The sequence below is a fragment of the Pogoniulus pusillus genome, chromosome Z, assembly GCF_015220805.1.
Source record: "Pogoniulus pusillus isolate bPogPus1 chromosome Z, bPogPus1.pri, whole genome shotgun sequence".
NCBI classification, from domain to species: domain Eukaryota; kingdom Metazoa; phylum Chordata; class Aves; order Piciformes; family Lybiidae; genus Pogoniulus; species Pogoniulus pusillus.
Window position 1 is genome coordinate 5,500,604 of NC_087309.1, and position 27,444 is coordinate 5,528,047.

The 27,444-nt window shown below is 44.5% G+C and overlaps 1 protein-coding gene across 6 annotated transcripts; it reads right to left on the bottom strand.

Moving 5' to 3' along the window:
• Positions 1-769: 769 nt before the first annotated feature.
• Positions 770-26,272, bottom strand: ZNF131 (zinc finger protein 131). Of its 6 annotated transcripts, none has more exons than XM_064140276.1 (8): positions 25,202-25,653; positions 19,804-19,930; positions 17,859-17,960; positions 16,905-17,049; positions 10,460-10,817; positions 10,135-10,357; positions 4,792-4,922; positions 770-2,889 (listed from the first exon to the last, which is right to left on the bottom strand). In XM_064140276.1, exons 1-8 carry the CDS (start codon positions 25,331-25,333, stop codon positions 2,206-2,208), a joined length of 1,902 nt encoding a protein of 633 aa, XP_063996346.1. In that variant the 5' UTR covers positions 25,334-25,653; the 3' UTR covers positions 770-2,205. The 6 variants fall into 6 exon arrangements, with proteins under 6 accessions (XP_063996346.1, XP_063996345.1, XP_063996348.1 ...); XM_064140275.1 differs by adding an exon at positions 23,560-23,982 and having other exon boundaries at positions 10,135-10,817; positions 25,202-25,224; XM_064140278.1 differs by lacking the exon at positions 25,202-25,653 and adding an exon at positions 26,162-26,272 and having other exon boundaries at positions 10,135-10,817.
• Positions 26,273-27,444: the final 1,172 nt, after the last annotated feature.

Genomic DNA, 27,444 nt, shown 5'->3' on the forward strand with positions numbered 1-27,444 from the left:
AAGCTACGCCAGGGGAGATTTAGGCTGGAGGTGAGGAGAAAGTTCTTCACTGAGAGAGTCATTGGACACTGGAATGGGCTGCCCGGGGAGGTGGTGGAGTCGCCGTCCCTGGAGCTGTTCAAGGCAGGATTGGACGTGGCACTTGGCGCCATGGTCTGGCCTTGAGCTCTGTGGTAAAGGGTTGGACTTGATGATCTGTGAGGTCTCTTCCAACCTTGGTGATACTGTGAAATTACTTCCTCAGAAAGCCTGCATCCCTCATCTGAAGCAGTGGGAAAGATGAGGCCCAGTGGACAGTGACAGATGCCAAGGCTCCAGGTAGAACACACATGTGGCAGGCTGAAAGTAGCATGGAGCTGCACGAACGTCTCCGCATCACTGACTCCTTCAATGACTTAGTTCGGACAAAACGATTTTGAGTGTCTCTAACTCCTCTGTCCAACACCTTCTGCTAGATCAGGTTGTTCAAAGTGCCATACAACCTGGCCTTGAACACTTCCAGGGAAGGGACATCCCTGCCCATGGCTGGGTGTTAGAACTAGATGATCCTCTAGTTCTAACCCCCTGTCCCATGGGCAGGGACACCCTACCCTAGATCAGGCTGGCCACAGCCTCAGCCAGCCTGGCCTTAAACATCTCCAGCAATGGGGCCTCATCCACTTCCCTGGGCAACCCAGGGAACATTGTCACATTTGTTCCCCTGTACAGAATCCCATCACATATTACTTAGAAAACACAAAACACAATATAAAAAAGAATGCAAGCTACATTTAAGAAATCATTTGAAATTTTAATTGTGATCCATGTTTGTTTTGCTACAGTTTCTCAAAGGCTATGCTGGAACACAATAATAATTTTGAACAAGACTAAATAAAGCACAAATCCCCAGAAACAATTCTGCATTTGAAGAAGACTGAAGAGAAAAGCCTGACTTCAACTAAGAACTACATCATTACCAAAAGCATTAAGGGATGTCTTTGCAAGAATTCTTCCTTTTGGTTAAGGCTCTGAATAGAAAGTTTTTCAGAAGTGTGAAGCACCTCTAATCTCAAAGCAGTAATTAAGAATTAGAACTCCTTAACATCCTCAAATGCAGAACTGGACAATAATTTCTAAACAAATCTTAACTGTACAGTAAAGAGCTATTAATCTTATTAAAAATGAGACTGATTCTTGCCATTGGGAGTTGGCACTGTAATTGCCAGTCACTCAGTTGTTCCCAATTAATTGGATGAAAAAAAAAAAAAGCAACATTTCATGGTTGGTATTGTTTTATTGTCTAATATTGATTAAATTATTTACACTCCTACATTTCAATCCACAGATTAGCACTCATTCCTATGGCTTTTACGTGTACTACATATTTGTGTTGTGTCCAAATTTTGTTTAAAAAAAAACCAGGACCCTGATACAGTATAGACAAGTCTTCTCTAAATTTATGATTAAATATACTCAATTTAAAAGAAATGTCAATTCAAAAAGAGGCCCTACAGAGCTTTTCCTACTTTTAATTGTCCTTTCTAGAGTGTCCGTCTGCCTGCACATAGAATCTTTTTCCTCCCCCAGCCATCTGCTTCTAAATTTAATGAAAAATAAACCAATAGCTGAAAATTGTGAGCAAAAATACAAAGCACTGTAACATTTCCTACACTGCCTTTTACTGAACTAGTTCTTGAACACTCTAGGTACTTAGTGGAAATTTAACCAGTCAGTGTTTTAAAAGGCACAGAATTTTTGTGCTCAGAGATTCCGGGAACAACGTTTTTCCCCAATCTAAAAGTTAGAGAACACTGTCAGGATACAGCAGTGTGATCTGGAAATTCACTGCCATTTGCAATAAAACCCACTAAATTTTAACTGATGCTTCTGCCACAGACATCCTGCAAATCTGCAACAAGAGGTAAAGAGGTGAAATTACTCTAACATATACTCAAGGACAGCATAAGAACAATACAAGCTATTAATATCCCCATAAAGCTGTCCACATCTATGGTAGTTTCTATTCCATGGTATTACATGAATAGGAAAGGTATTTTTCACATATGGACTAAGTTTAGTTGTGCATGAAGAAAGATAATTTTGGTCCACTTGACCAGCTTCCAAAGGACAGCTTATCAGTAAAGTGACCACTGACAGTTAAAAAAAAATGTACAAGTTCACAAAAATATATAATTTGGTATTCTATTTCTAAACCTGCAGTGTGATTTATTTGTCCTGGTCATCCACCTTTTCATTCTGTGCGTCCACTAATTGAACTTTCACATCTTCAGCTTGTTCATGATTCTCCTTATCTGCATCATCTATTTTTTCAGGTTCTTCTGCACCTCCTTGGTTAGCACTTTCATATTCTACTTGCTCAAGGTCTGTTCCATCTATAAGTTCTATACATCTGTACTTCTGTACATCTGTAAGTTCCTGTACTTCTTCCATCTGTATCTGATTTACATGCTCAACATGTAACTGCTCCACATGAACTTCAGCACCTTGTTCAGTCTGAATGTGTTCAACTTCCAAGTAACTGATTTGCACCTGTTCTTGCAGTTCATCTACCTGTGTGCCTTTCACTTGATTGTCCTGTATGAGATCCTGGTGCATCTCTTCCACAGTTACCTGTGCAGGATCCACTTGTACCTGAATTACTGGTAGGACATGGACTTGCTCCACTTGTTCTATTATAGTCATTGATGTTACTGGTTCAGCTCCCACCGGAAGAGGCTCTTCTGTTATTACTCTTTCTTCAATACTATGCCTTTCTTTAAGATGCCTTCTCAGCTCACTGCCTTGCATAAACCACAAATCACATAAGGTACAGTGGTTAGGTTTGTCACCAGTGTGAATTACCAAGTGATCTTTGAATTGATCCCAGCTGTTAAACACGCTGTTACAAACCTGAAACAAAAGATACAGTATGTTAGTGCCAGCTGTTCCAGCTCTAAGTACTGCCTCCACTGCAGACACACTATTTTCATGAACACATGGACACACTTCCTTCCCTTCAGCTGACACTGTAGTAAGTAGACTGAAAACAACACACAGAGACTGATGAAATGAAAGAGGTTCTAGGCAAGAAGAGAGAGTAGTTCAGTCTCAGGTGTGGAGTAAAGAAAGTCTCAGAAGTCTTTGTCTAGACAAGTGTTCCTGAGTGCATAAGGTAGCAAAGAGCACATTTCAACACCCCCTAGCTGCAGGCATATAGTTTTGAAACAGTATTCCGTCTTCTCATTACTTTCAGCAGCAGCACGGAAGGATGATGGAGTATCTGTTAGACACTAACTCAAGAACAGACCTGCCCTGTGAAGGTAAGCATCTCCATTTTGCTGTTGACATCTACCAAAACCAGGTTTGTGATGCTAATGACATGCTTTTTTCTCCCAGGAACGTTTTAGATAGAAGGTGCATGTACACTTCTTACAGTACTAATATTATAGATAAGCACTCAAAATTACTTAGTCATACATAAAGATAATGACTACTGGTAATGCCTAACCATATAATTATTGTTATTGTGACACGGAGCTTAATTCAGTACTCAAGGCAGATACTGAAAAGCACCAAAAGAAAGAAAGATAATTTTTTTTTTTTCCTCTTTGTTCAGTGAGCTAAGATTTAGTTATTGAATGCTATGCAAATTTTGTTCTAAAGAGTTCTCTTTAGAGAATTCAACAAAAATTCCTCTAAGAATTACTACAGTTTTTATGGGCTGGAGAATCACTAACCCACATGAAAGGATGCAGTATCAATTTAGAAAGAGAAAGCTATGGCACAAAGCAATCAGACCTAAGGGCCATAAAACAGTATGTTCAATGAATGTATAAGGTGCAACTCCATGTGACACAGCAATGCTCACACTCAGAACTTATCTTTAAGGAAAAAAGTATGCTCCCAAGAATTAAATTCAGGTTGGCATAACAACTGAACGATGCAACAGCACCAGTGAAACTTATGATTAAATTCTTTGATTAGCAGCACAAAATTAATTTCCTGTAGTCTTCAATGCTAAGATCATTCTCTGGTTTGGAACAAAAAATCCCAGTATCCAACTGTTTTCTTCACTGCAACACCCCGTTCAACCTCAAACCACAGTCATTCTGTGAACTGAATAGGGTCAAAGCCTTAAGGGAGAAAGACAAAAAAAGGACTGAAAGAAAGAAGGGCAGTTGAGACTGTTACAGCAATGGGGCAGCAAAATGGCAATTAAAAATGCTACAACCAACCTCAGCTCTATTAGTCAGCTTTTCAGAATCAGCTTTTAAAAGCTAAGTACAATTTATCTGAACAGCTTTTCAAATGTCAGTTACACATAGTGATCAAGTGCCCTAGCTATCCATCTATGGCATCTACATTTGCTTAAAAGACACCCTTCAAAGTTGGAATGACTTTACAGACAAAGTAAAGTCTGTATCAAATGGAAGAACAATAAAATAGGAAGTACTCTGTATTTTGGACTTCAATGAGGCATGCTCACAATCAGGAAAGGTCTAGCTCAGTGCACCAAGAATGCTGAAAAGGATACAGAAACATCAGTAGAACGCAGGTGAACACTCAACTACACATAAGAATTGCAAGTATTATGAGGCTCCTTATCAATAATTCCACATTTTAAATGAAACTACTGAGATATAAGAATTTATTTGGATTCTGTGGCTGAACATGATCCTTCTATTTATTTAAGGAAAAGCTGCTCTTTGAGTATTAACCCCACTCTCCCTACTTTTCTGCTTGGTACTCTCACACTGCCTCAGCAAAGGAGGGAGGTATCTAGCCTCAGACTCTGCTATTTCAAATACCCACCTGACATTCATACAATTTCTTTCTTCCCTTTTTAGCTCCAGCTCCAGACTGACATGCTGTCAGGTGACATTTGAGCGTGCTATTCCTTGCAAAACGTTCATGGCAGTTGGGACATTCAAATGGTTTTTCACCTGTTAAAACAGATAGAGACTTGTAAGCATATAAACCCAGCCAGTTTTCTGTCAGCAGTTATCTTCTTTCCCTTTTTTACTTCTGTGTATGTTGATAAATACACTTTAAAGATGTGTCCAGTTGTGTTATTCTACAGAGAATGACATTCCTTATAAACTTTACATATATAAATGGGAAAAACCTAATGTGGAGTCATACATATGACTTAGGAAAAAAACAAGAAACACAACAAAACAAAACAAACAAACAATGTAACAATTGCACTTAGGTCTTTAGGGAAATCAGATTGCTATTCTGACAAAATATTTGAAGGGCAGATTTCTCTCTTTTAATCTGATAATAACTGCAATTAAGCAATCAACAGTAGTCAGTATACAACACAACATGTTCAAAAAGGAAGTATTTAAATAATATGTTATCTTTTCAAGAACTTTAACAGCTTAAGTTGCAGAAAAGGTTGGCATGAAATGACCACTCAATGAAAATGCATCATTATTAAAGCAAACAAACACCAGCCCCTTCCCCAAATACAGTGAGAAGAAAGGAAAAAGGGACTTAAACGCATACAAGCAAAATAACAGTTCCTTTTCAGTTTGGCCACTTCATTTCAAAGCTGGTACCATACACAGAAGTCTGCTAAGGACAACATCAGGGGAGGCTGAAAACAGGTAGTTTTCTATTTTTCATGCACAGTAGTGTATTGTTATTACTGTCATCAAGTAGTAACTAAAAACAACTGGTGTCTGCGTTTACTAATTTAATCATGTGCAAATACAATGAAAAGGAGATGAAAGAAATTAGGAACAATGTGCTTCTTCCTGAAAGTCTGCAGAAACACTGGCACCAGTACCACTGCTGAAACAACGAGCTACAAAAGAGGCAGTACCTTTCTCTGGTGGTGTTGACTACATTAGTGGACAAGATAAGATACTGGTGGATGAAAGGCTGAACACAAGCCAACAATATGCACTTCCAGCCCAGAAGGCTGACTGCATCCTGGGCTGCACTGAAAGAAGTGTGGCCACAGATTAAGGGAGATTATTCACAGTCTCTCATGAGACTCCATCTGGAGTACTATCATAGAATCAGCCAGGTTGGAAGAGACCTCCAAGATCATCCAGTCCAACCTAGCACCCAGCCCTAACCAATCAACTAGACCATGGCACTAAGTGCCTCATCCAGGCTTTTCTTGAAGACCCCCAGGGACGGTGCCTCCACCACCTCCCTGGGCAGCCCATTCCAATGCCAATCACTCTCTCTGTGAAGAACTTCTTCCTAATATTCAGCCTATACCTCCCCTGGCACAACTTGAGACTGTGTCCCCTTGTTCTATTGCTGGTTGCCTGGGAGAAGAGGCCACCCCCCACCTGGCTACAATGCCCCTTCAGGTAGTTGTAGACAGTAATAAGATCATCCCTGAGCCTCCTCTTCTCCAGGCTAAACAGGCCCAGCTCCCTCAACCTCTCCTCATAGGGTTTGTGCTCCAGGCCCCTCACCAGCTTTGTTGCCCTTCTCTGGACATGTTCCAGCACCTCAACATCTTTCCTCAGTATAGGAAAGACATGGATCTGCTTGAGTGGGTTCAGAGGAGGACCACAAAAACGATCAGAGGGCTGGAACACCTCTCCTATGAAGAAAGGCTGAGCATATTTGGATTGTTCAGCCTGCAGAAGAAAACACCCCAGGGAGACCTTACTGTGGCATTTCAGTACTTCAAGGGGGAGCTTACTAAGAAAGATGGGGACAACCTTTTTAGCAGATCTTGTAACAATTAGGACAAGGGTAATGGCTTTAAACTAAGAGAGCAGATATTAGGAATAGGATTTTTTTTTTGTGATAAGGGTGGTAAAATACTGTTGCAGGTTTCCCGGAGAGGTGCTAAATACCCTATCTTTGGAAACATGAGATAAGATTGGATGGGGCTCTGAGCAACCTGCTTAACCACAGTGGGCTTGGACTGCATGACTTTTAAAGGTCTAGCCCAAAGCATTCCATGGGCCTATGAATATCCAAAAGCCAAAAGGCATTGTGTTACTTCTTGCACAGTGCAGATCAACGGCTGTGACCTGGGCTGCACCACTCATAGAAGTGAATGGAAAACACAGAGCATGCCAGCAATCTTCTCTCCTTTCTCTAAAACCATGTTGGCAAGCTGTGTGCTAAACTCCTCTGCGAAGGGTGAGAACTTGGTTCTGCTTCCCTGTGTCATCCAACTATAACTTTAGCCTCATGTAAGAGAGATTTCACCAAGAAAGAGGTTTTTGGGCTGACGTAATGATTATTTTTCCCCCCTCTGTGAGCGTGAATGAGATTTCACTTGCCAATGTTATGTGACTCAAAGCACAGACATTCTGGTCAGAGATAGACCAATGTTGTGCTGGTCCTTTAAAATCTTGCAGGAAAGAGACTGCATGAGACAAAATATTTAACCAAAGGAAATTCATAACAACTAATGAAGTGATTTTTATTTGCCTAACATGTAAGCCATAGCAGGGAATTAAACCAGAAGCATAAAGCTATTTTATTATTATTTAGATTTGGTTTAGAAAGAAATAGTAAAACCAGTGGGTTGTTTTTTTCTACAAATATACCAAAGGCAGGCATTTATCAAATGAACTTCTTGGGGTCATTATTCAATGTATGTAAATGAGAGTCAATTTATTCACTCCTATGGAAGATGCTATTTGTAGTTTAAAGTACAATTCCTGCAAATCATATTTTAGATTTACCAAGATGGTAAAGACTTTATTTTTCTCTAAGAAGTTTGTATATAAATTACTTCAGTTACAAGGTTTTCAAAGAAGGGCAGATTAATTTAGCTGCTTGCAGCACACAGTAGTTCCTCCACTTTCATCTTCACTCATGTAAGCACACAATGACTCTCCATAAATTAAAAAAAAATACAAACTTTGAGAGATACTCAGTTAGTTTCCAGCAAAATCAGAAGGAATCTAAGTTGTTTTGTGTCTCTTTCTGCTATTTTAAGCTTTGCAAAACAGCAAGATGAGACAAGGATATAGAGAGCAGTAGCTTCATTCCAAGACTGATTCTGTAGAAGAAAATTGTTTTTTTTTTTTGGTACAACAAATTAGTCATTGAACTAAATAGGTGCACATCATCTAAGTACAGCTTAAAGAATCACTGTCCTGAATGTCACTAAAAAAAAAAAAATCAGCAAGTGAAATCTTATCCACTGCCATAAGAGTGGAAAGAGACAGTAAACTAGATCAGAGCAAAGCCTTTCCCTGTTTACAAGTTCCAGAGATGACAATTATAATGCTTTCAGAGTTGCATGACACACAAGAAATTGAGGGATTGGTTGACTGCAGATTTTTTAGATACTCAGAAACTCTTTAAGGCATTGTACACGAATGAGAAATACTTCATGGATCACCTGCCTTTCTTCTTCTGAAACAAAGGTAACAGCCATTGGTAATGTCAAATTCCCAAACCAAAACCAAATGCCAACACTGACTTGGTGTCTGTTTCTGTTCCAACTGTTTTTTTCACGTTATTGTTAGTGTTGTAATTAAGCAGCAACAGGACCCTCTCTACCAGGCCTCTGAATTTCATTCTAGCATTCGATCAGTGCTATACAGAATTCAGAACTTAGACAGCTGTTGGCTAAACGGGAGTTTTTCCACTGACCTTTGTGGGTCACAGTTAAATGGTAATACCTGTTCTGACTTTCAGCTTAAGGCTTTTAAAAGTGCTAAATCCTAAATAGTTAGATTCCATGCTTATATTCTATGTATAAGCTTGTATCAGTATCTATTTAGAAAGTGCTCTGTACCTCCTGTGATATAGAAACAGAATCGTAGAATCAACCAGGTTGGAAGAGACCTCCAACATCATCCAGTCCAACCCATTCCCCAGCCCTAGGCAGTCAACTAGACCATGGCACTAAGTGCCTCATCCAGTCTTTTCTTGAACACCTCCAGGGACAGTGACTCCACCACCTCCCTGGGCAGCCCATTCCAATGTCAATCACTCTCTCTGGCAACAACTTCCTCCTGACATCCAGCCTATATTTTCCCTGGCACAACTTGAGACTGTGTCCCTTTGTTCTATTGCTGGTTGCCTGGGAGAAGAGGCCAACCCCCACCTCAACTGCTGCTGCTGTATATGTTAAATTGCTGTTTCCAGAAGCCTTTGCTGCAAGAGCCACCAACATAATCTGGTATCTGGGTTACTCTGTTCATCTGCCTCTAATTTTTCTCTGAAAACATTTTCATTAAGTAGCTTGTATTGAGATTTCTCATAATGGAGAAACATTCCTGGCTGCAGAAGGGATAAAGACTGTAAGCAAAACTTCTAGGGGGCTGTGTCCTACATCAATACTTAGCAGCCCTATACAACAGTCCTAACAGAAAATAACCTGCAGAGCAATAGGTCCACTGCTGTCCATTAAATTCTTACTGGTTACTCATGACTGACATATTAAACAAAAAACATCTGGAAGATCAGGACCACCTACATTTTACATTCAGTTATCTGTATCTTTTCAGATCATAGACTTTCCAGTGAGATGAAAAAGTAGCATCTTAACCTCCCATAATGTAAAGAAAAAGGAGCACAAGTAACTTTGTGCTCAAAAAGATGCTACCCAGATTTCAGAGAGGCAGATTTCACAGTGAAAGTCACTAGAAATGTTTTTGTGTGTTAATTACAAAGAAAATCAACATGGCAAGAGCAAAGGTAAAACTTTCCAAAAAGGATGATACAGAGAGAATTGTTAGGGGCTATTTTATGCCTAAGGAATTAATAGGTTTCTGCTTAGAAGTTCTGTTAGACAAAGAATGTCTCTAAACTGAGAATTCCACTGAGAAGTTCACAGTTCAGATCATGTCTCGACAGAAACATTAACTGTTAGAATTATGAAAACAAAAGTAGCTCCCCAGTTTGGTACTTCTTAAGTAAGAAATGTGCCATAAACAAAAAATTTTTTTAAGTTTAGTAGCCCAGAGTGAAGCCTCATTTGTACTTTCTGGTTTCAGGTGTCCACTTTTAACCACTCACTCAGAAGTTTACACTGATGGAAAATAAAACAAACAAAATCAAACAAGAACTTCAGCTGCAACTAGAATCCAAGTAATTCTAGAACTCAATACTTGTGTTCTCTTATGCAAATTCTTCACTTCCCCAAAAGAGGCAAAGCCCCAAAATGCTAGAGTCAAGGTCACGAAGACAGGTCTACACCAGTAGTCTTACCTGTGTGCTTCCGGAGGTGCTCTTTAAAATGTCCAAAGTGGTCAAACTGCTTATCACAGTACTGGCATATATGTATTTTTTTACCAGGTCTTTGCTTCTTGCTGGCACCACCTTCATCAAGGTGGTAACAGGTGAGATGCTGTTTCAAAGCACTCTCTCGTAGGTACCTTTTATTGCATATGTCACACTTGTAACTCTCAGTAGAGTGTGTTTTCATGTGTTCCTTAAAATGGTAAAATAATTTAAATGAACGGTTACATTTCTCACAGTGGAATAAACTGTTCATGTGTGACAGCTGAAGCTCCACAATTTCAATACCTTCTACCTGTTTGCACGAGGAATCAGTTTCACTATCACCTTCTTTGATCTGGCATTTTCTGTCTCCCTGGCGATACTTGCTGGTAATGTCTGCCAAAAGAGCCAAAGCAGATTCATCCGATGTACCCGTTGTCTGTATGTACTTCACAGATTGCTCTGCAGAAGCTACTTTTCCAACTGTTTCAATGCTGCCATCTTCCACTTCGATTGTCCCTTCAGCAATCTCAACCTCAATTTCCACAGGCTCCGATTCTACAGATGGCAGTGTTTCTGTGATAACATTAGAGGTTTCAGCTATCTTCCTCTTTTTTGGTTTATTTTTATCTTCTTGGTTTGATTCCAAAGGGGATGAATTTTCTTTGTTCCTGTAAAACATTTGCATAAACATGGTTAAGATCCATAACATAACAATTCCTGCCTAATATTGAGCTTCTGCATCCAACACTTCAGTTCTCAAAGCTGAATCTAAAAGACCAGATAGTTTATATGTGAACAGAATCATAGAATCAATCAGGTTGGAAGAGACCTCCAAGATCATCCAGTCCAACCTAGCACCCAGCCCTAGCCAGTCAACCAGACCATGGCACTAAGTGCCTCATCCAGGCTTTGCTTCAACACCTCCAGGGACAGTGACTCCACCACCTCCCTGGGCAGCCCATTCCAATGCCAATCACTCTCTCTGGGAAGAACTTCCTCCTAACATCCAGCCTATACTTTCCCCAGCACAACTTGAGACTGTGTCCATTGTCCTTCACCTATACTTCTTAGAGCTGTTGTGCTAGTTTGAAGCTAGCTAGACTGTTTTGGTGAGAAAAACTAGAGTACAGGCTGTGAAAGGAAAACAGTGGTGATGTCTACTTCCCTCATAGGCTTGCTGAGATGTTTAAAAACAAAAAGCAAAACATAGATAAGGCACACCCACTTCTGCTGGGAAACTGGCTGAGCTGTATCTCTAACCTCACCCCTCTCTGCCATTTCTTTGACTAATCCACTTTGCTTCCTAACCCCCTGGCCGAACCTCCATTCCTCCTTGGGACTGGGGTAAGGTTGCGTGGGGCAGGGGAAGGTGAAGGGGCGGTTGGGCACCCCTCCTGGGGACTCAGGTTTCTGGGAGGGCTGTTGTGTTTCTGTATTACCTTTTACCTTGTCTATTTCTGTATATACTGTAAATATCTGTTTGTATATTGTGCTAACTGTAAATATAAGCTTCATTCAATTCCCAGGACTGGCTGAGCCTAGTCTGGGTGGTTTCCAAAGTGTGTGTGGGGGGCAGGGAACACTCAAACCATCACAGCTGTAAAATACAATGGTTAATGCTTCAGAACTTCAGACAAAAATCCACTAAAGTGTTTTAAATAGCTCTGTCTGAATACTACAAGGCACCTATATATAGGTCTATCTAAGAAACTTGTATTTGGAAAGAAAACTTGCCCCGATGAAGGAGTTCTTTGCCTTGCTTATTCAGAAGTAAGATGCAAACTGTTCCTAAATTGTTCACTTCTTAAGCTCCCAATTGCCATTGCCTGCAGGGCTTATAGCTTGTTATAAAACAATACAGCTGTCACTTCACACAATGATTACTGTAACGTCTTGTAGGAAAGCATACACTAACAGCTGAGGTGAAAATAAAAACCGCTGAGATGCAGAAAGAGTACTCTAGTTTAATTTTCTGGCTTTAAACACAATCCCCAGCTGAATTCCTGTTCTCCTTACATCACCCACGCACAACCACCTTCCTCCAAAATGTCAGGGATAGCATCCCATCTCCAACACAGAGCTGTGTGGACCAGTGATTTCAAGTCACATCCTCAAGTCACACAACAGCAGCGTGCCAGGGTTTTACTACTGATTATCAGTTTAAAAAATAAGACGGAGAGGAGTAAGCTGCACTTTTACCTTCCTTTGCAGCCTGATGAATCCTTTCATGTAATACACTCCCTGCCACTTTCACATTTTTTACCTACAGGAGAGGTAAGGGTTTGCTCAGTATTTGCAAATGTAAGAGATGTGTGGCTAAGGATCTAATGCAGGACAGAGTTTACTGAAATGCACTTTTCAGTATTCAGACACAGAAAGACAGAGCAGCTGAACTTACCATAGAATCATAGAATCAACCAGGTTGGAAGAGACCTCCAAGATCATCCAGTCCAACCTAGCACCCAGCCCTAGCCAATCAACCAGACCATGGCACTAAGTGCTTCATCCAGGCTTTTCTTGAAGACCCCCAGGGACGGTGCCTCCACCACCTCCCTGGGCAGCCCATTCCAATGCCAATCACTCTCTCTGTGAAGAACTTCTTCCTAATATCCAGCCTATACCTACCCTGGCACAACTTGAGACTGTGTCCCCTTGTTCTATTGCTGGTTGCCTGGGAGAAGAGGCCACCCCCCACCTGGCTACAATGCCCTTTCAGGTAGTTGTAGACAGTAATAAGATCACCCCTGAGCCTCCTCTTCTCCAGGCTAACCTCTATTTCTGATGTCTAGGTGACAGTTACCTTGCACCTTACTGCAAGGAGCTCCAAGATCACGCATCAAAAGAATAATCTGGTCAGTGAAGAGGAAATTAATGTTCTTGACCAAACTGTGAAACTTGAATGAGGATCCACACATACAACACAACTGCACTTAAAGAAATAATACCTGTTTGTATTCTTTCTTGCCTAGATGACATGATATGCAACTCAGATGAGCTGTATGGATGTGCTAGTTTGAAGCAAGCTGGAATGTTTTGGTAACAGAACTAGATAATGGGCAGTGAAATGAAAAACAATTGATGTCAACTTCTCTCACAGTCTCACTGAGAGCTCTGGGAAGAAGTAAACTTTCTCCATTTTGTTTTTTTCTTCTGCCTTTGCCTTCAGACCTACTCACATCTCATTAACCTTGCTCCCACTAACCTTGCTCCCTAACCTCTTGGCTGCACCTCTCTTCTTCCTGAGAACTGGGGTAAGGTTGGGAGGGCCGGGGGAGGTGTTGGGGTGGTTTGAGAGCCCCTCCTGGGGACTCAGGTTTCTGAGAGGGGAGTTGTGGTTCTGTATTGTTTATCCTTTGTATATTTCTGTATATAATTGTATATAACTGTATATATTGTAAATAGCTGCTTGTAAATTCTGCTAGCTGTAAATAAATTGCTTCATCTTAATCCCAGGGTCCGTCTGAGTTAGCTGGGGTAAATACAAAGTGTAGGGGCGGGTAAGAGCCCAAACCATCACAATGGATAGCCCTATAATAATTTCTACTTCACCTTAAGTTGACATCTTTCAGTCAAAGCTCTTATCACAGAATCATGGAATCAACCACGTTGGAAGAGACTTCCAAGATCATCCAGTCTAACCTGTCACCCAGTCCTGTCCTATCAACTAGACCATCCAGGGAAGGTGACTCCACCACCTCCCTGGGCAGCCCATTCCAAAGCCAATCACTCTCTCTGCCAACAACTTCCTCCTAACATCCAGCCTAGACCTTCCCTGGCACAACTTGAGACTGTGTCCCCTTGTTCTGTTGCTGGTCTTGACTGTGGCTTTGTATTACAATTTGTTCTTTTATTGTGGGGTACAAAGTTTGTCTTTCTAACAAAAAAAACCCACAAATTGAGATGATCTGATGGATTCAACAGCTCTACTGGTTCAAAGTGAGATTGATTAGAATATAGTTTTTCAGTTTCCAGCTTTTTAAAAGTTATGCATGAAGACAGCTAACATCTGCTTTCTTCCCTGAATAAATTAGTATTTTGGTGGTACCACCTTTAGTCTCAATAGTGTTCAAAAAAAAAGAAAAAAAAATAAAGGTGTTTGCTGAAGGGTAGGACTAGAAATGTACAATCTGTATCTTTCCTACTAAAAAAAAAATGAAAATTGCACACTTAATCATTTCAAGTACCAATCCACAGAATTACACAGTTTCATTCACAAATCAACTTTGATGTTAAAACTCAATTTCCCAGTGTAACATTTCATGGAGATCTTTTTTTCAAAAAATGTTAGCAGTGTGCCCAGGTGGCCAAGAGAGCCAATGGCATCCTGGCCTGCATCAGGAACAGTGTAGCCAGTAGGGCAAGGGAAGTTATTCTTCCCCTGTACTCAGCGCTGGTCAGGCCACACCTTGAGTGCTGTGTCCAGTTCTGGGCTCCTCAATTCAAGAGAGATGTTGAGGTGCTGGAAGGTGTCCAGAGAAGGGTGACAAAGCTGGTGAGGGGCCTGGAGCACAAACCCTATGAGGAGAGGCTGTGGGAGCTGGGGGGGTGCAGCCTACAGAAGAAGAGGCTCAGGAGAGACCTCACTGTTGCCTAGAACTACCTGAAGGGAGGTTGTGGCCAGGTGGGGTTGGTCTCTTCTGCCAGGCAACCAGCAACAGAATAAGGGGACACAGTCTCAAGTTGTGCTGGGGGAGGTCTAGGCTGGATGTTAGGAGGAAGTTGTCGGCAGAGAGAGTGATTGGCATTGGAATGGGCTACCCAGGGAGGTGGTGGGGGCACTGTCTCTGGAGGTGTTCAAGCAAAGCCTGGATGGGGCACTTAGTGCCATGATCTAGTTGACTGGCTAGGGCTGGGTGCTAGGTTGGACTGGATGATGTTGGAGGTCTCTTCCAACCTGGTTGATTCTATGATTTTACTAGTGAAACTTGTAGACAGTGCCAGTCTCCTTGGTTAATGTGCCCATGAGGCGATAAAAAGGAAGCATGTTTTCTTAGCATGTCTAGAAGGGAAAGCTAGAATACTCACAACGCTGGGAGCATTTATTGCTCCTCCCTCTGCTTCATGTTAGCAGAACAGGGTAGCAGCACAAGGAATAAGAAAGTGACAGCAATTTGTGAAAGGCAAGTAAGGGTAAGAAAAAGAAACCGTGGTGGGACCAGCACTTGCTTTCACAGAATCACAGACTCAGTCAGGGTTGGAAGGGACCACAAGGAACATCCAGTTCCAACCCCCTTGCCATGGGTAGGAACACCCTACCCTAGATCAGGCTGCCCACAGCCTCACCCAGCCTGGCCTTAAACACCTCCAGGCATGGGGCCTTAACCACCTCCCTGCGCAACACATTCCAGGCTCTCACCACTCTCGTGCTGAACAACTTTCTCCTCACGTCCAGTCTGAATCTCCCCACCTCCAGCTTTGTTCCATTGCCCCTAGTCCTATCACTACCTGATAACCTAAAAAATCCCTCCCCAGCTTTTTTGTAGGCCTCTTTCAGATAGGCCACAAGAAGGTCACCTGGGAGCCTCCTCTTCTCCAGACTGAACAGCCCCAACTCTTTCAGTCTGTCCTCACAGCAGAGCTGCTGCAGCCCTCTGAGCATCCCAGTGGCCCTTCTCTGGACACGCTCCAGCATCTCCACATCCCTCTTGTAATAGGGGCTCCAGAACTGGATGCAGTACTCCAAGTGGGGTCTCACCAGAGCAGAGTAGAGGGGGAGAATCACTTTCCTCAACCTGCTGGCCACACTTCTCCTGGTGCAGCCCAGGGTCTGGTTGGCCTTCTGGGCTGCAAGTGCACACTGCTGGCTCCTGTTGAGCTTCTTGTCCACGAGGAGCCCCAGGTTCTTCTCCTCAGGGCTGCTCTCCAGCCACTCACTGCCCAGCCTGCAGTTGTGCTTGGCATTGCCTCGACCCAGATGGCACCTCTGTTTGAGGACAGAACATAGCCCCTGGTATGTGATAAAAGGTGCCATGCCAAGACTTGATTGAGTACTGATACTGTATAAAACTGATTATAACAGTTACTTTCTTTCAGGAAGTTCAAGATGTTGAAATCATTTCAGCCCCCTTTCCGAACAGCACTCGCCTATGGCTACAGCACAGGAAGTTCCACCTCAACATAAGGAAAATCTTCTTTACTGTAAGGGTCACAGAGCACTGGCACAGGCTGCCCAGAGAAGTTGTGAAGTCTCCTTCTCTGGAGACCTTCAAGACTTGTCTGGATGCGTTCCTGAGATAGATTCTGTGGTCCTGCTCTGGCAGCAGGGTTGGACTTGATCTATCTTCCAACCCCTAATGTCCTGTTATCCTTTAACAAGTTACTTTTGCCACAAGAAATTTTAAGATGACTGCTCTTATCCTCTCAGAATAGCAGAAAGCTGCATGAAATCAAAATGATAGCACAAGTGTGTTACTGTGGTCTAAGTATCTGAGGCACATTGCCACTGTACAGCCACCCATCAGTCAGGTGTGGGCAGTCCGATAGCAGAGATGTGGTATTTGTTACAACATCGCAGTGCCTGTAACATTTACCAGCCACGTCACTTGACATTAAGTTCCAGCACAAAGAATGTGCCATTCATTTTTCAGCCTGCATAATTCTGACTCATTTCTTACAGCAGAAAAGTACATAGTCCCACACAAGTTTAGGAGGTTCCAAGATAAGAAACAGCACTGGGAAAATATTCAGAGTCAGCTCTTGTAAAAGAATTATTGTGACCCTACATTTCAGTGTTGGGAAGAGGCTTAAACTCTTACCTGATTTGAAGTGCTTTGATTGCTTCTAACATCTGTAGATATTCAGCTGCTTTCCAAACATCATTGACTTCTTCCTCACCCTGAACCATTAGTTTTGCTGTATAGGTGAATTCAATTAAGTGACGAAATGCCATGTTACTTACACCTGTATGTAGGCAAGAAAAAAAAATCAACATATTCTTTCAGCAGCTCCTCATTCTCAATCTATCTGATGAATCTTGCACATTGGCCTGCTCACAGTAATGGAGATGACAGTTTCATAAAGATGGCACCCTTAAAAGACTCATTTTGGAATAAAAGAAGTATACTAAGGAAACATTTCAGTCTGGAATAAGTACAGTTATGCCACAACACATACAGAAGGAAGACAGGATGGACAAGCAGCCTGCATAAGTCTAAAGACAAAAGTAAGATCCCTTTCTCAAGCAACCTCTGAAGAACAAATTACTGGAGGCTGAAACAGTGCTGTATACATTTATTCCCTGTATGCAATCTCCATGTCTATCTTGTTCTTGCATCATCTTGTTCTTGCATCTCAGCCAAGGCATCTGCCACTAGCTATGACTGGTAACCTTTTTCATCTGACCAGGATGGCTGTTGTCAAGAAAAAGACTGCATGTCATTCTGCTACCCCTAAAATTATAGAGAGACTGCCTGCCCTCCATTAGGCATGTATTGGGAGGGAGGAAGAATAAAAAGAGAGAAAAAAAAATATGTGCAAGATCCTAAAAGATTTACTGAGATTGTTCTTTTCATTTTTTCCTCTGGGGTAAGTTTTTGTTTGTGTATTTGTTCCCTAGTGATGGTAGGTGCCTCAGAATGACTAAGGAGCTGAGATCTAGAAAGCTAATTGATATGTTCAAGCACGTACATATGCCTGTACCAAGGACACTGCGATCATTTCCAGCTCGGGCTCACAAACTCTGAAGGTTTTAATTTCACAGATCAGATTACCTTCAATCTCCACTAAAGGCTCCTGAGTGAAATCTTGGAAGAATTTGTGGAAGAACTGGCTACAGGCAGCAAGAACAGCCTTATGAGCTTTGAAATGGTGACCTACAAAGAGACAAAAATGTTTTGTTTAGGGTAACACACTCTGCAGTCATAGCGTACAACTAAATGCAGACACAGAAGAGACCAACCAGTCTACAGATGTGTTCCAGCAGCACATAGTCACTTAGTATATGTTTCCTTGTTACATACGGATACTACTGCAGTGAGCCTCTCCCATCTCTCGCAGACCCTTGCAGACACCACTACCAACCTAGTTAGCTGCAGGACTCATACCAGTGTTCCTGTTCAGATATTCAAGCTACAGAAGTTCCTATACATATTTTCCTGTATGTCTTGGTCTTAGCTTCTGAGTTTTATGCAGGCTATCGTGGCTTTCTGTTGCTCTTACAGACTGATATATTTTGTCCCAACTTCTGCCAGCATAAACACTACTGAACAGAAGTGGTTCTGGTCTGTTTTCCAAACTACCTATTCCACGTGTTAATCTCTCCTCAGCACAGGCATGAACGCTCATAAAGCTCCATGGGACAGAGATAGGAGAAGCAACATGTATTAGAACTACAAAGCTGCACACAAAACCAGCTTTGAGCTCCACAAATGGATCACCACAGCAGGAACAAACATTTAGGACATGCTTTCTGAAAGTGCTGTGAGTTAAACTACAGCAATTCCTGAAAACTATTTCTTATTAATTTCCTTATTTTGTGATTTGCTTTACTTTTTCCTCTGTAGGAACCTTCTCTTTGAAGTGAGTTCTTGAAATTCTTTTAAAGATCAGGTGGTACTGTTTTGGCTAAGTCCTAGTGGACCCTGTCTCTCTTCCATGAAGTCATTTGTTCTAAGACATGTTTGGGATAAGAAGCAATCTTAGATGATCTATTAGATGCCACCTTTTCTAAACAGATAATAATGCACTTTTATCTCTGTCATCCTTTTAAACTAATACTTATGGCCTTAGACCGCACACAAAAATAAAAATGAGTGTTTCTACCCTATTTTGGCCATATATTAAAGATGTAGGCAGGCACCAGAGAAGCAAGAAGCAAATCTTATTTCATGTTGGTTTGTTTGTTTGTTTTTTGGTGGTTTTCTGTTTTGGCAGTTCTGTGTTTTGGTTTATTGGTTTTATTTTACAATATTTGTAGAAGTTCTCAGCATGCAAGCAGTCTGCTCAAGTTAGATGAAAAAAGTATTTTAGCAACCTTTTGGAAATCCTTAGACAACAAATTAAATATACCACAGCAGTTTCAAAATGGGTTTCTGTCTAATAATATTTAGCCCTCGTTTGGAAAAGAGGAAGCAAAATTAGGTATCACTGCTGGTGACCTTGACATTTTCCAGGCTGCTAGAGTTGGGGCTTTTCAGCCTGGAGAAGAGAAGGCTTGGAGGAGACCTTGGAGTGGCCTTCCAGTATCTTGATAGGGGCCTACAGGAAGGCTGGGGAGGAACTACTGTCAAGGTCTTGTAATGACAAGATTAGGAGCAATGGGTTTAAACTGACAGAGGGGAGATTCAAACTACATGTTAGGAAGAAGTTCTTTGCAGTGAGGGTGGTGAGACACTGGCACAGGCTGCCCAGGGAGGTTGTGGCTGCTCCCTCCCTGGAGGTGTTAAGGCCAAGTTGGATGAGGCCTTGAGCAACCTGTTCTAGTGGGAGGTGACCCTGCCTAAGGCAGGAGGCTGGAACTGGATGATCTTTGAGATCTCTTTCAACCTAAACCATTCTATGATTTTAAATGAAACTCTGTGAGTAACTTGCACACCAGTACAGAGCCAAGAATTTGTTAGCAGCCCAGCTGAACAGCTTACCCATGACAAACCAAAAAGCTCCCAAGCACATCTTCCAGAATTCTGTATACCAACTGTTTCTCAGGCCTGTACATACCATCAACAATCAGTGTGATATCTGTAAACTGTTCCTGCTCTCGTTGTTCATTCAGTCTATCCAAAATAACTTTATAATGCTCAGGGAATTCCATCGTTTCTTCTGCTTCCATGGCAAAAGAGCAGGCCTGCAAAATACATATTATGAGAGTAAGAATAATGTACCACCAAGCAAATACTACACAAAATCAGTTTAGTATAAAACATGAACCAACCAGCACTCTTCAGGGTCTACAAAACCAACAGGAACATTACACAGTCTTGGTAACAGGTTTACCTGATCTTACCTGATAGGCAGAAAATGGTAGTGTTAATAAGGAACATTGCCTTACCCATGTAGATATAAAAAGTGTATTACTTATATAAAAAGTGTATGTGTATTGCTTTATTCTACAGACCTACCCCCTCAAAGCAAAAACATGGGTGACAGCAAAACCAGCTCCTGCAGTCTTGCAACATCTCCACAGATAACCATTAAACAGCACCACAACAGTACAACGTCAGAATCTTTAGAATCTTCTTGCATTTCCACCAATCCATTTTGTGGAAAAGCAAGTCTTAAAATGTTCATATTTAAGTCACATTTTGGACGTAGTGAACATAAGGTGTTTACTTCCTTTAATTAAGAATCAAGTAAAACAGCACTTTGTAGATTTCTGGGTGCACAGGAGTCGGCAGAGAATTCCTGTGCTGTCACAGAATCACAGAAATGTCCAGGTTGGAAAAGACCCTCAGGATCACCAAGTCCAACCTATAAACCTACTCAACAAGATTCACCGTAAACCATAGCCCTAAGCACCATATCAAAACAACCCTTAAACACATCCAGGGTGGGTGACTCAACCACCTCCCTAGGCATCTTATTCCAGTGTTTGACCATTCTCTGCCCAAGAGCAAAAAGCACGTTTACCCAGCCTACTTACACTTCACCCCTTGCAAGGTGAAAAAGACACACATGCTCCTAATCTGATGGCTCTTATTCCATTACTTCCTCCACTGAACATTGCCAGAGGTTCTCAAACCTGAAGAGGTTTTTGCAGAACTCTGCCTGTAGATGAGCCACAGATGTTGTCTACTGCTTATGCAAAAGAACCTCAGGGGAGAGTCCAAGCATTTCAGTGAAAGTATTTCACAAATTAACTCCAGGAAAAATGACTTCAGACTTGTGCAGCAGCACTCATCTTCAACGCCTACATTCACGCGGCTTACATTGAAGATGCCACAGAAAAGGCAAAGACATCTCAAAGTCACTTTCACACAGAAACACTGTTTCTTTTCACAGTCTAACTCACTTTGAAGAACAAGTGGTTTCTGAGTAAGCCTGAATGAATGTTAAAGGAATCTGAGACGTACACTTAGCTACACTGTTAATACAGAGGAAACTAATAAAGTCATGAGAGCAGTGAGTATCAAACTGAACACAGGGATGGAAATTTCTGGTGTGGCAAAAGAGCAAATTTCTTCAGAGTACTGCTTCTGGTGCACATTGGGGTTGGTTTTTTTTTTTTGTTTGGTTTTTTTTTTTTTTTTTTTTTTATGTGCAACTGGACTTAAAATGTGCTGAGAGCAAACTTGTTCTTTATGCATACCAACCACAGAATCATAGAATCAACCAGGTTGGAAGAGATCTCCAAGATCATCCAGTCCAACCTAGCACCCAGCCCTAGCCAGTCAACCAGACCATGGCACTAAGTGCCTCATCCAGGCTTTTCTTGAAGACCCCCAGGGACAGTGCCTCCACCACCTCCCTGGGCAGCCCATTCCAATGGGAAATCACTCTCTCTGGGAAGAACTTCTTCCTAACATCCAGCCTAGACCTACCCTGGCACAACTTGAGACTGTGTCCCCTTGTTCTATTGCTAGTTGCCTGGGAGAAGAGGCCACCCCCCACCTGGCTACAATGCCCCTTCAGGTAGTTGTAGACAGTAATAAGACCACCCCTGAGCCTCCTCTTCTCCAGGCTAAACAGGCCCAGCTCCCTCAACCTCTCCTCATAGGATTTGTGCTCCAGGCCCCTCACCAGCTTTGTTGCCCTTCTCTGGACACCTTCCAGCACCTCAACATCTTTCTTGAATTGAGGGGCCCAGAACTGGACACAGCACTCAAGGTGTGGCCTGACCCGTGCTGAGTACAGGGGCAGAATAACCTCCCTTGTCCTACTGGCCACACTGTTCCTAATGCAGGCCAGGATGCCATTGGCTCTCTTGGCCACCTGGGCACACTGCTGCCTCATCTTCAGCCTACTATCTATCAGTACCCCCAGGTCCCTTTCCTCCTGGCTGCTCTCAGCCACTCAGTCCCCAGCCTATAGCGCTGCTTGGGGTTGTTGTGGCCAAAGTGCAGAACCCTGCACTTGGCCTTGTTCAATCTCATCCCATTGGCCTCTGCCCACCCATCCAGCCTGGCCATGTCCCTCTGCAGGGCTCTCCTACCCTCCAACAGATCAACACCTGCTCCTAGCTTGGTGTCATCTGCAAACTTACTGATGCTGGACTCAATCCCCTCGTCCAGGTCATCAATAAAGATATTGAACAGGACTGGGCCCAGCACTGATCCTTGGGGAACACCACTAGTGCCAGCTGCCAACTGGATGTGGCACCATTCACCACCACTCTCTGAGCTCTGCCATCCAGCCAGTTCTTGATCCAGCACAGAGTGAATCTGTCCAAACCACGAGCTGCCAGCTTGGCTAGGAGCTTCTTGTGGCAGACAGTGTCAAAGGCTTTGCTGCAGTCCAGGCAGACTACATCCACAGCCTGCCCCACATTCACCAGGCAGGGAACCTGATCACACCAGAGCCAATGCCACTCCACTTGCCAACTCCCTCTGTGTAAATTCTGCTTCACCTATAATACACACGTGGGTATATGGGGTTCAGTGGAAGTAGAGAGAATTACCTGGTTATGATGAAAGCAAAGTTATTTCTTATGACTAACAGACATGAAGAAAAAGAATTCCTGTTTTCATCACAACACACATTAATTTTTTGCATGTCAGAAAAAAACTGTTCCATGGAGAAGGCATTTTGCCAAGACACAAGAGGAGGAGCAAGTGATAATGAAAAGTCTTAGCAAAGCAGTTACAGCAGGCAGAGCTAGCAGATGCTGAAATACTTATCATGGTCTTAAAGAGGTCAGACGAGACCCTGGGCAGTCTTGCCAGGGCAAGGGGGAAGGTGAGGTGGAAGGCAGCAGAGGCTGCTGCTGCACATTCCTTGCACCTCCTCTGTAATGACAGGTCTAAGTCATGAGCAGTTCCTGCCTTTCATTAACCTACTGTCATTCCACATAAAGCCTCAGGTAGGAAGTTGTGTGTCATTTACTCCACTGTTTAGTTCTTCTTGCCCATTTTTGATACATCACAGAAGGACAAATATCTCATACTTCAAAAGCATCATTCCTTAAAACTTAATCAAACAAAACTGTGACCTCCAAGTGTCAGGATTTCTGCCTATCCAAATGCAATTTACTTCCAAACTGAATGTTTGTAGGGATACTTGAAAAGTCATGGCAGTCTGGTGAAGCTCCTGCAGACGAGAAGCATTGCACCCATATTTAAGAGGGGTAAAAAGAAGGACCCTGGGTACTACCAACCTGTCAGTCCCACCTCTGTCCTGGGAAGACGATGGACAGATGCTCCTAGAAGCTCTGATAGGGCACATGGAAGATAGGAAAATGATGCAACACAGCCAGCACAGCTTTACTAAGGTTAAGTTCTGTCTGACCAATCTAATGGCTTTCTACAATCCACTGACTACCTCAGTGGCCAGAGGAAGGCGATGGATGTCATCTACCAGGACTAAGGACTTTGACATGGTCCTCCACAACATCTTCAATGGTCAGATCCAGAGGGTACTGATCAGTGGCTTGATGTCCAGATGGACACGGGTGACAACTGGTGTCCCTCAAGGGTGCCCACTTGGAACAGTGCTCTTTAATATCTTCATCCATGATACAGACCATAGGATCGATGGCACCATTTGCAAGTTTGCAGATGAAACAAGCTGAGTGGTGCAGTGAATATGCCAGAGGGACAGAATGTCACACAGAAGGTCCTGAAAAAGCTGAAATGTGCTTATGTGAACTTCATGAAGTACAACAAAGTCATGTGCAAGTTACTGCATCTGGGTTGAGACAATCCTCATTATCAATACAGGATGGGGAGGTGATAGAGACCAGCCCTGCAAGAAAGAATTTCAGAGTACTGGTGGATGAGGTGGAAATGAGCCAACAATGCATATTTACAGTCTAGAAGGCAAATCACATTCTGGGTTGCAAGAAAAGAAGCCTGGGCAGCAGATTGAGAGTGGTGAATCTGCCACTCTGCTCTGGTGAAACCTCACTTGGAAGCTCTGCGGCCCTCCACACAAGGACGACATGGACCAAGTTCAGAGGAGGGCCGCAAAAATGACCAGAGAGCTATAGCACCTCTCCTGTGATGTTCAGGCTGAAAGCTGGAGTTGTTCAGTCTGGGCAAGGCTCCAAGGAGACCCAGCACTTGAAGGAGATCCACAAAAAAGCTGGGGAGGGCCTATTTACAAAGCTATGTAGCACAAAGACAATAGGTGCAGGGTAGATTTAGACTGGACATTAAGAAGACGTTCTTTACACTGACAGTGGTGGAACAACAGAATATGATACCCAAGGTTTCAAGGTCAGGCTTTATGTTGCTCTAAGCAACCTATCTAAGTGAGGATGTCCATGCCTACTGCAGGAGGATTGCATTAGGTGACTTCTAGAGATCTCTTCCAACCCAGTGCATTCTATGATTCTATGATTTTACCAAAACCCTGCTCAAAACAATGGATCAAGACCTCCCACCAAATCCAACAAATGTAAAAAAAAAATCTTTGTCTTTCTCAAAACACTTTAAATCATAGAATCAATCACGTTGGAAGAGACCTCCAACATCATCCAGTCCAACCCATCCCCCAGCCCTAGCCAGTCAACTAGACCATGGCACTAAATGCCTCATCCAGGCTTTGCTTGAACACCTCCAGGGACAGCTACTCCACCACCTCCCTGGGCAGCCCATTCCAATGCCAATCACTCTCTCTGTGAAGAACTTCCTCCTAACATCCAGCCTGTACTTTCACCGGCACAACTTGCGACTGTGATTAAGACAACATTCAAGTTCTGACAGCTAGTTGTCATGAGTGATCACAGAACTGGTAAAACTGCAGATGTACTGAGTATTTTAATGCAGCTGCAGCGCTCATGGAGTATTCTCATTTTAAAAACTCTGTGATGTTGTAGAAAAAAAGTCCAGCGGGATTTGAGCATGAGGAAGCAGTGAAATACACACTCTTCAACGGGAAATAAAGAAGCCAGTAAGAACAAACACAAGTGATCAAAGTAACTGTGAGCAGGCTCACAGGTGAGTGGCGGGTACCAGACTACCTCAGATGTTTGCCTGGAGCTTTGTTTGGATATGCACTCTACTACGGACTTATCACCGTGCAACGCTGGATCCATCGCGTACGACACGGGTACAGCTTGCAGGTTTTTCCGGATCAATCCTAACGGCGCCATCTTGTCTCTACCCCGGCCCACAGGAGCTGAAACGCTGCCACCTCGCTGCAGCCATGTCGGGAAGAGGGATCTAAGCCACAGCGGGTGCGGGCGAGCACGGTGGACAACAGCAGTCGCTGCTTCCGAGTGACACAGGAGCAACAACTTCTCACGCACTTCCCTGCCTGCTTTTGCTCACCAACAGTAATGGCGGAAGGCCGCGAGCCAGCCCCTCGCCCCGCGCAATGCCGACACGGCCTCGCTCCCGCTGCGGCGGAAGCGGCGCCATCGGAGGCCGGTATCGCAGCGCCAGGTGCCAGGAGAGGCGTCCTGCCGCCCCCCGCCCCGCCCCGCGGCTGCACCGCGCACCAGCGGCCTCGGGCGCCTCCGCCGGGCTCCAGCCGCGCACGGCGCCCGGCCGCGGCCTGCCCGCGCCATCGCCGCAGCCCCAGTGGTGCGTGCGGGTGCCAGTCAGCGACCGCCGCCAATCGCAGCGCGGCACCACGTCCCGCCCCGCGCACAGCGACCAATCAGCGCCCGCCGAGTCCTAGGAGCGGGAGGAGGCGGAAGGCCTAGCCCGCGCCCAGCGCTCGCCGCGCAGGGCTGCTGCAGCGGCGCGGCGGGCGGCGGGGACGAGCCGCGGGCGGCAGTGCGCCGCAGGGGCGCTCCCGGGGAAACGATTGCGCCGGTCTGGTCCCTGCCGCGCGCCCGGCAGCGCCGCCACCTCGGTAGTCTGTGTTACGTCATCAAAACGCGCATTAAATCGATCCCTGTTAAATTCCCGGCCGGGCCGAGTCCCCGCGGCGCGGCGTCCCGCCGGGTGGGGAGGCGGTTCCGCTGGGTACTCACCGGGAGCAGCCTGTCCCCCCGCCGCGCCCGCTCCGCCGTGGCCGCTTCCTGCTCGCTAGCGCGCTGGAAAGCGGGGCTGGCGCCGGCCAATCGCGACTCACATTCCCGTCCTGCACCGCGCGGGGGAAGTGACGCAGGTCACCTTTCGCACAGAGGCCGCGCGGGCGGCGGCGGGGCGGGGTGGGGCCCCGCTGCATTCTGGGAGTTGTGGTGCCGCTGTGTGAGCGCCTCGGGGCCGCCTGAGCGTCCGCGGCACACGGTGCGCCTGGGGGCGTCTGGAGAGGGGTGGCGGCTGGGGCAGGGAGCTGCCGCCGCTGGGGCTGGCATCCCTAGGGTGGGAGAAGAACAAGCAGTGTCCGAGTGGGGCGGGATTGCTGCGGCGGCCACCTTAGCACCGCCCTGGGCCGGAGGCGGCGGCCGGGACCCGACCGGGGAGGACGGCGGAGCGGTGGGAGCGGTTGTTGGCCGCCGGAGGGCGCTGTGGCGGCGGGTGGAGTCCCGCGGCTGTCCCGCCCCAGGGAGCGGTGCGGCTTGTGCCTGGCGGTGGGAGGGCAATGCAATGAAATCAGCCATTCAGATTAAACCCCGGGTTTGTGCCCAGGCCCCGAGTCAGCGGGTTCGCAGGTGTCAGGCACGGCCCAACGCGTCCCTGCACATGGATGTCGTAGAAAAGTGCCGGCAGCGTTCGGCTGCCCGGAGTTCAGAGCGAACAAGTACGCGGGTGTGTTCGGATCGCCCAGGGCAAACGTTTATCTTCTCTCCAGACGTGCTTTGCAGCTGCGCTGCTGTGTGCTGCGTGACTGCTTTCAGTAACGTGGTCAGCCGAAACAATCTGCAAGCCGAGAGGTGGCAGGACCCAGGAACACGTAACAGCGCCGGGCATTGCAGGCGTTACTCAGTGCCTGAAGGATTCCCTTCAGCAGCCTCATGCAGGGCATGCCGAGCAAGTTGTATCCCCTTCGTAATTTGTGTGGTGCTCGAAATTAGCATGAAGTGGTGTCAAAAGTTGCCCTGAAATACTGCTCAGCAAGGCTGTGATGCTGAACTTTGCTCTTCTAGATCCAAGTCCCCACAGCTGAAGCAGAAAATGGCCATGCAGCATCAGTTTTAACACTGCTTTGTCTGAGGAGCCTTGGGAGAAAAGTGAGCAGCTCTGGTTGCAACCAGCCCATCTGCCATAACATCTGAGTGCTGACAACATGAGGTACAGGATTCTATCACACTATCAACAAGGTTGGAAGACACCTCATAGATCATCAAGTCCAACCCTTTACCACAGAACT

Bases quoted from the DNA above. Each gene is read 5' to 3' on its own strand.
- ZNF131 (XM_064140274.1), bottom strand. From the start codon at position 25,333: ATGGCGCCGTTAGGATTGATCCGGAAAAACCTGCAAGCTGTACCCGTG. The intron at 19,931-25,201 runs GTAGTCTGGTAC...TGTATTTTGCAG, and splicing joins GCTCCAGGCAAACATCTGAG to GCCTGCTCTTTTGCCATGGA. The intron at 17,961-19,803 runs GTATGTACAGGC...GTCTCTTTGTAG, and splicing joins TATCACACTGATTGTTGATG to GTCACCATTTCAAAGCTCAT.